Source organism: Oncorhynchus kisutch, linkage group LG30, assembly GCF_002021735.2.
Source record: "Oncorhynchus kisutch isolate 150728-3 linkage group LG30, Okis_V2, whole genome shotgun sequence".
NCBI classification, from domain to species: Eukaryota; Metazoa; Chordata; class Actinopteri; order Salmoniformes; family Salmonidae; genus Oncorhynchus; species Oncorhynchus kisutch.
Window position 1 is genome coordinate 30965530 of NC_034203.2, and position 13368 is coordinate 30978897.

Consider the following 13368-nt stretch of genomic DNA (forward strand, 5'->3'; position numbering starts at 1 on the left):
GAAATGCTCTGTTCTCTCCTTCCTGGTGGGAAAACGGGGTGCTGAGGTTCATCACCTTCTCCACTATGGAGTAGAGGTCAAAAGATGCCTGCCATAAACCACTGGCCACCAACAGAGAAAGGCCTCTGTCCAACACAGGCCTTGTTCAACTAGGCTATATTCACTGCCACAAAGTTTCAAGGCTAGATGGCCCTTTGGATTGTAGCCTGGACAGAATGTATATGCCTTACAATGCTTTTCTGTTCTTTAAAATGACAGAAATACACATATTTGTGTCAATTGTGTGTATTTATCATGATCTTAGATGTACATTATAAGGTCAAATGTAATAGTACTGTAGTAATAGTGGTAGGCCTATACCTGCATATTAAAGATGATCTAATTTCAATTAACAGCATATAACCACATATTACCGCTAGGTCCAATTTATATAACTGATCAGGCTAGTAGTATCTTATAACATTTAAACAGCACCTGGAAAGCCATTCATATTCGTTATTGTTGTTAATTTACTCATCGATCAGGATCTGCCTGTCCATGCCTTTGCAATGCTGAGAATAATTATTGAAAATAAACAATGTATCTGTGTGCAATGGTAGTTCCTTCCATTCGTGTCGTCAAATAAATCAGCAAATTACCTTGCATTGAGATCCTTCAATGAAATGATAGGGCAGGGAAGGTACCACTTCCAATGTATTGGTGCGGTTATCACACAATACACCCACTAATAATCTTCTGTCTAAATAATGTTCGGTCTATAAGGCTATATAGACTACAATCACTCAAATACAAGACAACATGATACTATTTCAGATTTACATCAGAAATGTATACTATTTTCTGTCTGTCTGCTTGAAGCAATCCGCCTTGTGGGGGCAGCCCTCCCTCTGAAAGTGATGTCTTTTGGTTTCTCCCAAGATGATGTTCCAGATCCCTTTAAAATCTCCTGACTGCTACCTCTGCGCGATGAAGTTTGGAGCGGCGCCGACCGGCCATACTGACAGACGTGGCTGGAAATCACTATATTTTTTTGCAGAACATTTTCTGTCAGTAAATGTATTGAACCAATTACGAGGTTGGCGCAAATGATTTTCTCCGAAGTTGGACTAATGGACAATCCTGCTACTGGCTGTCTAATCTGAAATCGGCCACATATGTTCCTAAAACGACTCGCCATTATGATCCTTTCACTCTGGTGCAAGTAAAAGTTGTATTTCTCACGCATCGCAAGACAGGGAAAGATACCTCACAACAAGACGGTTTGCAATATAAACCATTGGAACGGGATGTTTTATCCCTCTGAAGTCTTATTCTACATCGAAATGGATCAAGCACCTCCAGGTATTTGTTGGATCTGTAATCATTATGCATATTATCATATTAATCATCACTTCAAACGATGATAGAACGTTGACATTTGGCCAGTTGTGCACACACAAGTGTCCGTGCGGGTACATTATTGTGTGTCCCCTCTTATGGGCTTTGCCCAGACATGCAAAGTGCAATTCGCTGCTTGCCAATTACGTAATACTTTTCTCGTGGACTTGCTTGACGCGGTGGTTTTGCTCTTTGTCTTGCTTCGTGTTACTAAAGAGATATATCAAAATTAAACATTATATTTTTGGTCGTAGGTTGGTGAAATACGCTGTATCGTATTATTATGTTATAACGCACCTTACCAGCGCGTGAACAATGTTGAGTGGAGAAGAAATTCCGCATGAAACGACTGCTTTGTTCCCCTTTCTCCTCTCGTCTACTGTAGCCGACCATATTTAATTCGTACGCAAGCACTGAAAGCCTACCAACTTGTCGCATGACTTATTTTCAAACTACCAATTCACGTGTAGCCTATGCTACTTGATGTGATATTGTAATAGTTTAGAATATATCACATCGTGTAATATGTTTTAATTTAGTAGTCTCTATAAGCGATTACAGTGAATGACATTGGGCTGGTTTGTGTCAAAGAGAGGGACAAGTCCCTGTGTTGCATGAACTGAAATACATAGTTAATGTATCTTTATATGGGCTTTTATAAACTATTTCCCTCATAATACGGTATTTGTGTATTAGCCCCTAGGCTACTTTACATCATGACACAACCTCCAGAGTGATGGGCACAGTCACACATACACACACGTACACACCACACATACATACAGTTAAAGTCGGGAAGTTTACATACACTTAGGTTGGAGTCATTAAAACTCGTTTTTCAACCACTCCACAAATGTCTTGTTAACAAACTATAGTTTTGGCAAGTCGGTTAGGACATCTACTTTGTGCATGACACAAGTAATTCTTCCAACAAATGTTTACAGACAGATTATTTTACTTATAATTCACTGTATCACAATTCCAGTGGGTCAGAAGTTTACATATACTAAATTGACTGTGCCTTTAAGCAGCTTGGAAAATTCCAGAAAATGATGTCATGGCTTTAGAAGCTTCTGAGAGTCTAATTGACATTATTTGAGTCCAATTGGAGGTGTACCTGTGGATGTATTTCAAGGCCTACCTTCAAAGTACCTCTTTGCTTGACATCATGGGAATCCTAAGAAATCAGCCAAGACCTCAGAAAAAAATGGCAGACCTCCACAAGTCATGTTCATCCTTGGGAGCAATTGCCAAATGCCTGAAGGTACCACTTTCATCTGTACAAACAATAGTTCGCAAGTATAAACACCATGGGACCACGCAGCCGTCATACCTCTCAGGAAGGAGACACGTTGTGTCTCCTAGAGATTAACGTACTTTGGTGCGAAAAGTGCAAATCAATCCCAGAACAACAGCAAAGGACCTTGTGAAGATGCTAGAGGAAACAGATACAAAAGTATCTATATCCACAGTAAAACGAGTCCTATATCGACATAACCTGAAAGGCAGCGCAGCAAGGAAGAAGCCACTGCCATAAAAAAGCCACCATAAAAAAGCCAGACTATTAAAACCGCCATAAAAAAGCCAGACTACGGTTTGCAACTGCACATGGGGACAAAGATTGTACTTTTTGGAGAAATGTCCTCTGGTCTGATGAAACAAAAATAGAACTGTTTGGCCAGTTATGTTATGTTATGTTTGGAGGAAAAAGGGGGTGGCTTGCAAGCCGAAGAACACCATCCTAACCGTGAAGCACAGGGGTGGCAGCAACATGTTGTGCGGGTGTTTTACTGCAGGAGGGACTGGTGCACTTCACAAAATACATGGCATCATGAGGATGGAAAATTATGTGGATATATTGAGACAACATCTCAAGACATCATGTTAAAGCTTGGTCGCAAATGGTCTTCCAAATTTTATCTTTATTTAACTAGGCAAGTCAGTTAAGAACAAATTCTTATTTTCAATGACAGCCTAGGAACAGTGGGTACTGTTGTTCAGGGGCAGAACGACAAATTTTGTACCTTGTCAGCTCGGGGGTTTGGACAAATGGACAATGACCCCAAGCATACTTCCAAAGTTGAGGCAAAATGGCTTAAGGACAACAAAGTCAAGGTATTGGAGTGGCCATCACAAAGCCCTGACCTCAATCCTATAGAAAATTTGTGGGCAGAACTGAAAAAGCGTGTGAGAGCAAGGAGGCCTACAAACCTGTCTCAGTTACACCAGCTCTGTCAGGAGGAATGGGCAATAATTCACCCAACTTATTGTGGGAAGCTTGTGGAAGGCTACCCGTAACGTTTGACCCAAGTTAAACAATTTAAAGGCGATGCTACCAAATACTAATTGAGTGTATGTAAACTTCTGACCCACTGGGAATGTGATGAAAAACATTTAAGCTGAATTAAATCATTCTCTTTACTGTTATTCTGACATTTCACCTTCTTAAATTAAAATGGGGATCCTAACTGACCTAAGACAGGGAATTTTTACTGGGATTAAATGCCAGGAATTGTAAAAAATCAAAAATCAAACGTAGTTTAAATGTATTTGGCTAAGGTGTATGTAAACTTCCGACTTCAACTGTATGTATGTATGTTTTTCACAACTCCTGACATTTAATCCTAGTACAAATTCCCTGTCTTAGGTCAGTTAGGATCACCACTTATTTTTAAGAATGTGAAATGTCAGAATAATAGTAGAGAGAATGTGTCATGCACAAGGTAGATATCCTAACCAACTTGCCAAAACTATAGTTTGTGAACAGGAAATTTGTGGAGTGGTTGAATACAAGTTTTAATGACTCCAACCTAAGTGTATGTAAACTTCCAACTTCAACTGTACATACATACATACATACAGTGGGGCAAAAAAGTATTTAGTCAGCCACCAATTGTGCAAGTTCTCCCACTTAAAAAGATGAGAGAGGCCTGTAATTTTCATCATAGGTACACTTCAACTATGACAGACAAAATGAGAAAAAAAATACAGAAAATCACATTGTAGGATTTTTTATGAATTTATTTGCAAATTATGGTGGAAAATAAGTATTTGGTCACCTACAAACAAGCAAGTTTTCTGGCTCTCACAGACATGTAACTTCTTCTTTAAGACGCTCCTCTGTCCTCCACTCGTTACCTGTATTAATGGCACCTGTTTGAACTTGTTATCAGTATAAAAGACACCTGTCCACAATCTCAAACAGTCACACTCCAAACTCCACTATGGCCAAGACCAAAGAGCTGTCAAAGGACACCAGAAACAAAATTGTAGACCTGCACCAGGCTGGGAAGACTGCAATAGGTAAGCAGCTTGGTTTGAAGAAATCAACTGTGGGAGCAATTATTAGGAAATGGTAAAAACTCAACTCGTCGTGTTTGGAGGACAAAGAATGCTGAGTTGCATCCAAAGAACACCATACCTACTGTGAAGCATGGGGGTGGAAACATCATGCTTTGGGGCTGTTTTTCTGCAAAGGGAACAGGACGACTGATCCGTGTAAAGGAAAGAATGAATGGGTCCATGTATCATGAGATTTTGAGTGAAAACCTCCTTCGTAAGAAGCATTTCAAGGTCCTGGAGTGGCCTAGCCAGTCTAAAGATCTCAACCCCATAGAACATCTTTGGAGGGTGCTGAAAGTCTGTGTTGCCCAGCAACAGCCCCAAAACATCACTGCTCTAGAGGAGATCTGCATGGAGGAATGGGCCAAAATACCAGCAACAGTGTGTGAAAGCCTTGTGAAGACTTACAGAAAACGTTTGACCTCTGTCATTGCTAACAAAGGGTATATAACAAAGTATTGAGATAAACTTTTGTTATTGACCAAATACCTATTTTCCAACATAATTTGCAAATAAATTCATAAAAAATCCTACAATGTGATTTTCTGGAATTTTTTTTCTCATTTTGTTTGTCATAGTTGAAGTGTACCTATGATGCAAATTACAGGCCTCTCTCATCTTTTTAAGTGGGAAAACTTGCACAATTGGTGGCTGACTAAATACTTTTTTTGCCCCACTGTACATACATACATACATACATACATACATACATACATACATACATACATACATACATACATACATACATACATACATACATGCATACAGTAGGTGTGCAGGGTGAATTTGTTGAGTCTAGTAGGAATCCAGGATTCCAGCTTCTTCTGCCTGTCTGCCGTTGTGCTTTTGCACCTGTCTTGTGCTTATTTTAAAGTTGTTAAAAAAAGAGAGAGCGGAGGGAGCGAGAAACCATATTTCCTCCTGACTGAAGTTATGTGCAATTCTGCTACAGGTTCCTGAAAGGCACTTCTGTCCTGTAGTGAAAGATATCGCCTTTCTCTTCCTCTTGATGTGGTTTTCTCCCCCCATCCCCAACCCACTCTGGTCATTTTTGGAGAGATCCAGATGTTTTTTGTTGTTGTTAGTTTTAAAATGTATATAGAAAAGTTAAAGCTGCAATATGTAACTTTTCACATATACAGTGCCTTGCGAAAGTATTCGGCCCCCTTGAACCTTGCGACCTTTTGCCACATTTCAGGCTTCAAACATAAAGATATAAAACTGTATTTTTTTGTGAAGAATTAACAACAAGTGGGACACAATCATGAAGTGGAATGACATTTATTGGATATTTCAAACTTTTTTAACATCTCAAAAACTGAAAAATTGGGCGTGCAAAATTATTCAGCCCCTTTACTTTCAGTGCAGCAAACTCTCTCCAGAAGTTCAGTGAGGATCTCTGAATGATCCAATGTTGACCTAAATGACTAATGATGATAAATACAATCCACCTGTGTGTAATCAAGTCTCCGTATAAATGCACCTGCACTGTGATAGTCTCAGAGGTCCGTTAAAAGCGCAGAGAGCATCATGAAGAACAAGGAACACACCAGGCAGGTCCGAGATACTGTTGTGAAGAAGTTTAAAGCCGGATTTGGATACAAAAAGATTTCCCAAGCTTTAAACATCCCAAGGAGCACTGTGCAAGCGATAATATTGAAATGGAAGGAGTATCAGACCACTGCAAATCTACCAAGACCTGGCCGTCCCTCTAAACTTTCAGCTCATACAAGGAGAAGACTGATCAGAGATGCAGCCAAGAGGCCCATGATCACTCTGGATGAACTGCAGAGATCTACAGCTGAGGTGGGAGACTCTGTCCATAGGACAACAATCAGTCGTATATTGCACAAATCTGGCCTTTATGGAAGAGTGGCAAGAAGAAAGCCATTTCTTAAAGATATTACCCTCAACACACCATCCCCAGTGTCAAACATGGTGGTGGCAGCATCATGATTTGGGCCTGCTTTTCTTCAGCAGGGACAGGGAAGATGGTTAAAATTGATGGGAAGATGGATGGAGCCAAATACAGGACCATTCTGGAAGAAAACCTGATGGAGTCTGCAAAAGACCTGAGACTGGGACGGAGATTTGTCTTCTAACAAGACAATGATCCAAAACATAAAGCAAAATCTACAATGGAATGGTTCAAAAATAAACATATCCAGGTGTTAGAATGGCCAAGTCAAAGTCCAGACCTGAATCCAATCGAGAATCTGTGGAAAGAACTGAAAACTGCTGTTCACAAATGCTCTCCATCCAACCTCCCTGAGCTCGAGCTGTTTTGCAAGGAGGAGTGGGAAAAAATGTCAGTCTCTCGATGTGCAAAACTGATAGAGACATACCCCAAGCGACTTACAGCCGTAATCGCAGCAAAAGGTGGCGCTACAAAGTATTAACTTAAGGGGGCTGAATAATTTTGCACGCCCAATTTTTCAGTTTTTGATTTGTTAAAAAAGTTTGAAATATCCAATAAATGTCGTTCCACTTCGTGATTGTGTCCCACTTGTTGTTGATTCTTCACAAAAAAATACTGTTTTATATCTTTATGTTTGAAGCCTGAAATGTGGCAAAAGGTCGCAAAGTTCAAGGGGGCTGAATACTTTCGCAAGGCACTGTAAATGTGATTCTCTACACTATACTTGCTTGTTTTGTCTCATAAACGGAAACTAGGGGAACTATTAGAATTTTTGCAACCGGGATATAACAGAGCGATTTCTGCATAGTGCACCTTTAAGAGGATTTAGAAAGTCTGAAAATGTGTATTGTTTTATATATCATCATAACTTTAGAATCCTCCCTGAAGATGGATGGTTTATGGTTTTGGGGCAGTTGCAGTTTGCAGTTTGGACACTGGACAAGCAGGGGATGTAAAGTTTACCCCATCCACTTTACTGACAGACCAGTGGAAAAGGGCAGGATTTGCAGCATTTGCCTTAGCTTCATTGGGTTTTCTGACCTGTTGAAAAATATGTCAAATATATTTCCCCTGCAAGAAAAAAATATTTAAAGCATACTGGAGTTAGCCGGCTTTGTGTGTGTGAACCTACCCTCTTTTTCACTGACCGATCTTGTCCTCCGTCTTTGTTTCATAGCATGTGGCAGTCTGGCATGTTCTCAGTCCTGATATGGTCGATCTGGGCCATTAGGACAGAAACTGTTATCAGCTGGGGACATGCCTAGACTTGTCTGGAGATTTGACAGTGTCTGGAGAGAGTGTGTGTGTATGGGGGGGTTGAATAGAGATGTACCCCCCCACTTGTGCTGAATGAGCTTTTTCTTACAAACTGTCATCCTGATCTGATCTCTTTTTCTTTCAGCTCTCCCTCCCAGGTCAGCCAAACCCATTACCTCCTCCGTGAACGACAACTGCCTAAGGGAAGCCCCAGTATATCCCCTGCAGGATGCCGAGTGGTACTGGGGAGACATTTCCAGGGAGGAAGTCAACGAGAAGCTCCGCGACACACCTGATGGTTCCTTCCTGGTTCGTGACGCTTCCACTAAGATACAAGGAGACTTCACGCTAACGCTGAGGAAAGACGGGCACAGCAAGCTGATTAAGATCTACCACCGTGAGGGGAAGTATGGCTTTTCAGAGCCCCTGACCTTCTGCTCTGTAGTGGAGCTCATCTGGCACTACCAGCACCATCCTCTGGTGGAATACAACGCTGTACTGGACGTCATGCTCACACACCCTGTTTCCCGCTTCCAACAGGTAGGCAGTAGGCACCTCTCATCCGCTGTTTCAAGACGGTCTTCAAAGAATGCAATAGAGTTGAGTTGACATTTGTCAGGGAAGGAAATTTGCCTTTGTCTTCAATTTAGTCACGAAACCACTCATCATGCACAGACAACAAGTTTATGTCTGCTGGACCAGACGTGAGTTTCATAAATGTATTAAATATGTCTGTCTGTATCCAGGATGAGCAGGTGAAAGTGGACAGTGTTGATGTTGCCGGGAGGAAGCTACAGGAGTACCACAGTCAGTACCAGGAGAAGAGTCAACAGTTTGACTGTCTGTACGAGGCCTACACTAAAACCTCACAGGAGATCCAGATGAAGAGAACTGCGATAGAGGCCTTTAACGAGACCATGCTGATCTTCGAGGAGCAGTGTCGCGAGCAGGAGCGTTATGGGGAGGAGTGTGAGAGGAGCATTCGATCTAAGGGAACAGAGAAGGACTTGGAGAGGTGAGTCTGGTAACTAGTCTGGTTGTATCTTGGTCTATCTCACATGGAATGTGAGACGTATGCTTATAGTGTGGATAGATGGATGTCTTTTTATTGTTTCCTCCCTCTGACTTGCATGCAGCTGTGGTTCAGCTCAGGCCAGTGGCACTACCCCTGATCCTTCTTTTGACCTTTGCCCTTTGCTCCCCAGATTCCTGATGAACTATGAGAAGCTAAAGTCTCGGCTGGGGGAGATCTATGACAGTAAGGTCCATCTGGAACAGGACCTGAGGACCCAGGTCCAGGACTACAGAGAGACAGACAGGAGGATCAACAGCCTCAGGCCTGACCTCATAGAGCTACGCAACATCAGAGACGAGTACCTCAAGTACATTACAATACTTCTATTTTATTCTATTCTATTAAAGTCACTATTAATGAAAAGTAGCTTTTTTCAAAGACTTGGCACAGACATTCATTTTCTTTGGTTTTCAGTTGGCTGAATCACGAAGGTGTGCAACAGAAACGCATTAACGATTGGCTGGGGTTCCAAGACAATAGTAGTGACAAGTAAGTATTTCACATTATAGACCTAAATTGTAATAATACTTCTTAATTGTATTTAGTTGTGCTAAGAAATGCTTGTAGTGCTTATAACTGTTTAGAACTTATTCAATACTAATGTATACATAGTATGCACACTACTTACTTATAATTTATGATTCTTATCAATTAAAGATTTGTTAAATGTCCTTTCTGGTGTGTGCAGCACCTACGTGTTGAAGGGTGAGAGTGAGAGACTGGCGCACCATGACGAGGGGAGCTGGTTCGTGGGCGAGCTGAGCAGGACCCAGGCTGAGGAGATGCTGATGGACAAACCCACCGGAACCTTCCTGATTCGCGAGAGCAGCAAGCAGGGTTGCTACGCCTGTTCCGTAGTGTGAGTGTCCTCTTCCTGTGAAAGAATAACAATATGTAAATGGTCATGAAGGAATGTGGAGTTGGCAGAATATGGGAATACTGCTACACTGTTTTATAGGCTCTTGTTAAGTTACTTCACTGTGATCTATGTTCCCAAGGCTTAGGGCCACTACACTGGTACTAACCTATATTTTTATTTTGTATCCTTGCAGTGTTAATGTAGAAGTGAAGCATTGCATGATTTATAGCACGCCACGTGGCTATGGCTTTGCTGAGCCCTACGACCTCCACTGCTCTCTGAAGGAGCTCGTTCTGCACTATCGCCTCAACTCCCTGGCACAGCATAACCAGGCCCTGGACGTCCGGCTGGAGCACCCTGTCCACGTCACTCCTGTCTCGTCAGCCTTGCCACACACAGCCACAGAGGACTGCCTGCTACAACAGATGGAGGAACACCACCTTCCACAGACTCAAACTAAACTACCTGCTGGACTCCCTGCAGCCGCTCCGGAGATGTAGATTAGTCAGCTGTGGGATGTGTTTGCGTACTGTAGCTATCCTACGAGGACTACTTGAGGGTGGACTTGTTTGCGTACTGTAGCTATCCTACGAGGACTACTTGAGGGTGGACTTGTTTGCATACTGTAGCTATCCTACGAGGACTACTTGAGGGTGGACGTGTTTGTGTACTGTAGCAACTTGAGGGCGGACATGTTTGCGTACTGAAGCTATCCTACGAGGACAACTTGAGGGCGTTCTTTTCTCAAAGAAGAATGTGTGAAATTTGCACTAGGATGATTCCAACGGATTGGTGAATGTAATTTCACTTAATTGGAACTTTGACCGGAACTTGAATGTCAGCTAGGAGTTTGTTTTTTATAAGATTCTGTTTGCTATTTGTTTTTTTTTGTACCCATTTTTCACCTTTTCTTTCATGGGATTTGATTTGTTTTAGTGGGCCTGGTCATCCGGGAGATGACTGACTACATATACTATGTCACAATATGTTGGTATTTGTCAGGTGCTGTTTTTTATTTGGACTTCTAGGGTCCCATTTTGACAACACAAGTACTGGTGCTAATGTAAAATGAGATTGTAATACACCCAATACCTTGGAATTTAGAATTTATTTCAAACATTTTAATTGTTGTGATGTCCATGCACGGAAGATCCTAAAAGTGGAATTAGAATTAGTACAGAAAAACAAGATGGCTGACTCAGTGGCATAGCTAGCTGTGGTACACATACCAAACATGTTCTGGGTATTTCAGTACATAGTCATGCAAATATAGGAACTGATGTGGCGCATCGTGACAGTAGCGCTGTTTTTTTTGTTGTCAAAATATAACCCAAGTTACCGGTTGATATGTACTGTATGTAGCATAAACAATTTTCTGGATATCCTTAGAATTACATTTTCCATATTGTATCCAATAACCAAAGCACTTGCTATTAGTGATAAAAGTATATATTCCGACCAGAATATTACATTTATGGTGATGGCGGAAAACACACCACACGTGCTTGATCAAAACATAAATTGAAGTACTGTATATTATATTCTGTTATTCAAAGTATAAGCTTTTTGTATTTTTTGATATTATATATTTTCTGAAATATGCCACAGAAGATGAAAGCTTGAGGAAAGTGCAATCCAACAGTATTTGTAATTTTAGAAATTCATTATTATAAATATGGGGGGTCATCAGCTTTTGCCACAGAAATGCACTAACTTTTAATTGGTGGTGTTATTCATCTGATGACGTGACCTTTTAAGAACATTGTGTGAACTGCCAGAGATGCGGAAGTGTACATTCTGTCTCTATTACTTGAACTGTGGCATTGCTCAATAAGAGCGATTAATATTTCCTAAAGACATGTAGGCCTACATAGCTTAAGGAAAATAATACATTTTGTTCTTGGCACATATGTCAAGTTTGAGGACAAAAGACACTCTGTATTGAGATACTGTAAAACCTTTGTGGTTGGTTGGATGGAGGGTGTTTTAGTCTTTCTTAAAAACTAGACAGGAGCATTGAGGAAACTCCTGGGGCGACTTTAAGCAATGTGAGATTCTTAATTTTTCTTGCTGAAGACAATAAACTGAGGGTTTTGTTGAAGTTGTGTTGTCCTTGTTCCACTTCTTCCAAGTGTGTGTTAATGCAACCAAACAATTACAATATATATCTTATGAAGACATCACTATGCCTTTAAATTTTGCTGCCAATCCTACACGAGGCGGGAGTGAAATCTCTCACCCGAGCAGCTGCTTATGGACAGATCATCCCCCCCAGCCTCAGGACATCCTTTCACCTCTATAAAATCCTCAAAATCCTGGTGTGATGAGAGTGATTGAGAAGGGACATAGGGACATACCACATGAGTCAATCAGAGATAGAGAGAGAGAAAAAACATGGCGACATGGGTCAAATGAGAAAGGAGGGATGAGGGTTTCCATTAGATAAGATAGCCACAAAGTCAGATTTGGTGTTAATTTAAGGTTAGGGTTAGGAACAAGGTTAGAAGGGTGGTTAAATTTAGGGTTACGGTTGGGGTTAGGAATCAGGTTAGAAGGGTGGTTAAATGTAGGGTTGGGGTTGGGAATAAGGTTAGAAGGGTGGTTCAATTTAGGGTTAGGGTTAGGAATAAGGTTAGAAGGGTGGTTCAATTTAGGGTTAAGGTTAGGGTTAGGAATACGGTTAGAAGGGTGGTTCAATTTAGGGTTAAGGTTAGGGATAGGTTTAAAGTCAAATTTGAAAGCAGCGAAGTTCAACTTTTTGGGAGAAGACAAAATTTGCATAGAAATGCGATAGATCTTTCATTCTCATTGAAAGCACGTTTAAGAAGCCAACCTGGTCTCAGAGCAAGTAAATCCGAGATACCCCATTTAATATATGTTACTTTTGGTATGGTTACATAAGACAGATGGTTACTTGAGGTAAAAACGAAAGGAGAGTGGTTGGTCGAGGTGGGTGTATAACATGAACGTTTAGCAACCCAAAGGTTGTGTGTTCGAATCTCATCACGGACAACCTTAACATTTTCGCTAATTAACTACTTTTAAACTACTTTTTAGCGACTTTGCAACTACTTAGCATGTTAGCTAACCCTTCCCCTAACCTTAACCCTTTTAGCTAAACCTTCCCCTAACCCTTTAACCTACCTAACTCCTACCTAACTACATAACCCTAACCTTAACCCCTAGCCTAGCTAACGTTAACAAGCTACAGTAGCTAACATTAGCCACCTAGCTAGAATTTGTAACATATCATACGTTTTGCAAATTCTTAAACATTTTGTACGTTTTGAAAATTAGTAAACATATTGTATATTTTGTAAATTCGTAACATAACATAACATAATCACTCAAAATGAGTGATGGAAATGTATACATACCATACGAAACGTAACATATCATACTAAATGGAGTGTCACAGATATACGTACAGAATAATATGAAATGCTCTGAGACCAGGTTGAAGAAGCAGTAGATCTGTTCTATGTGCACTATTTCTATGCTCCCTTCTATTTCTACACTATAATTGCTTGTTTTGTCACA

The 13368-nt window shown here is 40.9% G+C and overlaps 1 protein-coding gene across 1 annotated transcript; it reads left to right on the plus strand.

The window, feature by feature from the left end:
* Nucleotides 1-954: 954 nt before the first annotated feature.
* LOC109874924 (phosphatidylinositol 3-kinase regulatory subunit gamma) lies at nucleotides 955-11929 on the plus strand. Its single transcript, XM_020466991.2, has 7 exons — nucleotides 955-1341; nucleotides 8040-8434; nucleotides 8641-8909; nucleotides 9100-9276; nucleotides 9384-9458; nucleotides 9658-9828; nucleotides 10022-11929. Exons 1-7 carry the CDS (start codon nucleotides 1287-1289, stop codon nucleotides 10326-10328), a joined length of 1449 nt encoding a protein of 482 aa, XP_020322580.1. The 5' UTR covers nucleotides 955-1286; the 3' UTR covers nucleotides 10329-11929.
* The last annotated feature ends 1439 nt before the right edge of the window (nucleotides 11930-13368 follow it).

Excerpts from the sequence above, each read along its gene's own strand:
- LOC109874924 (XM_020466991.2), top strand. The coding sequence starts at position 1,287 with ATGTTTTATCCCTCTGAAGTCTTATTCTACATCGAAATGGATCAAGCA. Across the intron at positions 1,342-8,039 it reads AATGGATCAAGCACCTCCAG|CTCTCCCTCCCAGGTCAGCC; the intron begins GTATTTGTTGGA and ends TTTTTCTTTCAG. Across the intron at positions 8,435-8,640 it reads CTGTTTCCCGCTTCCAACAG|GATGAGCAGGTGAAAGTGGA; the intron begins GTAGGCAGTAGG and ends GTCTGTATCCAG.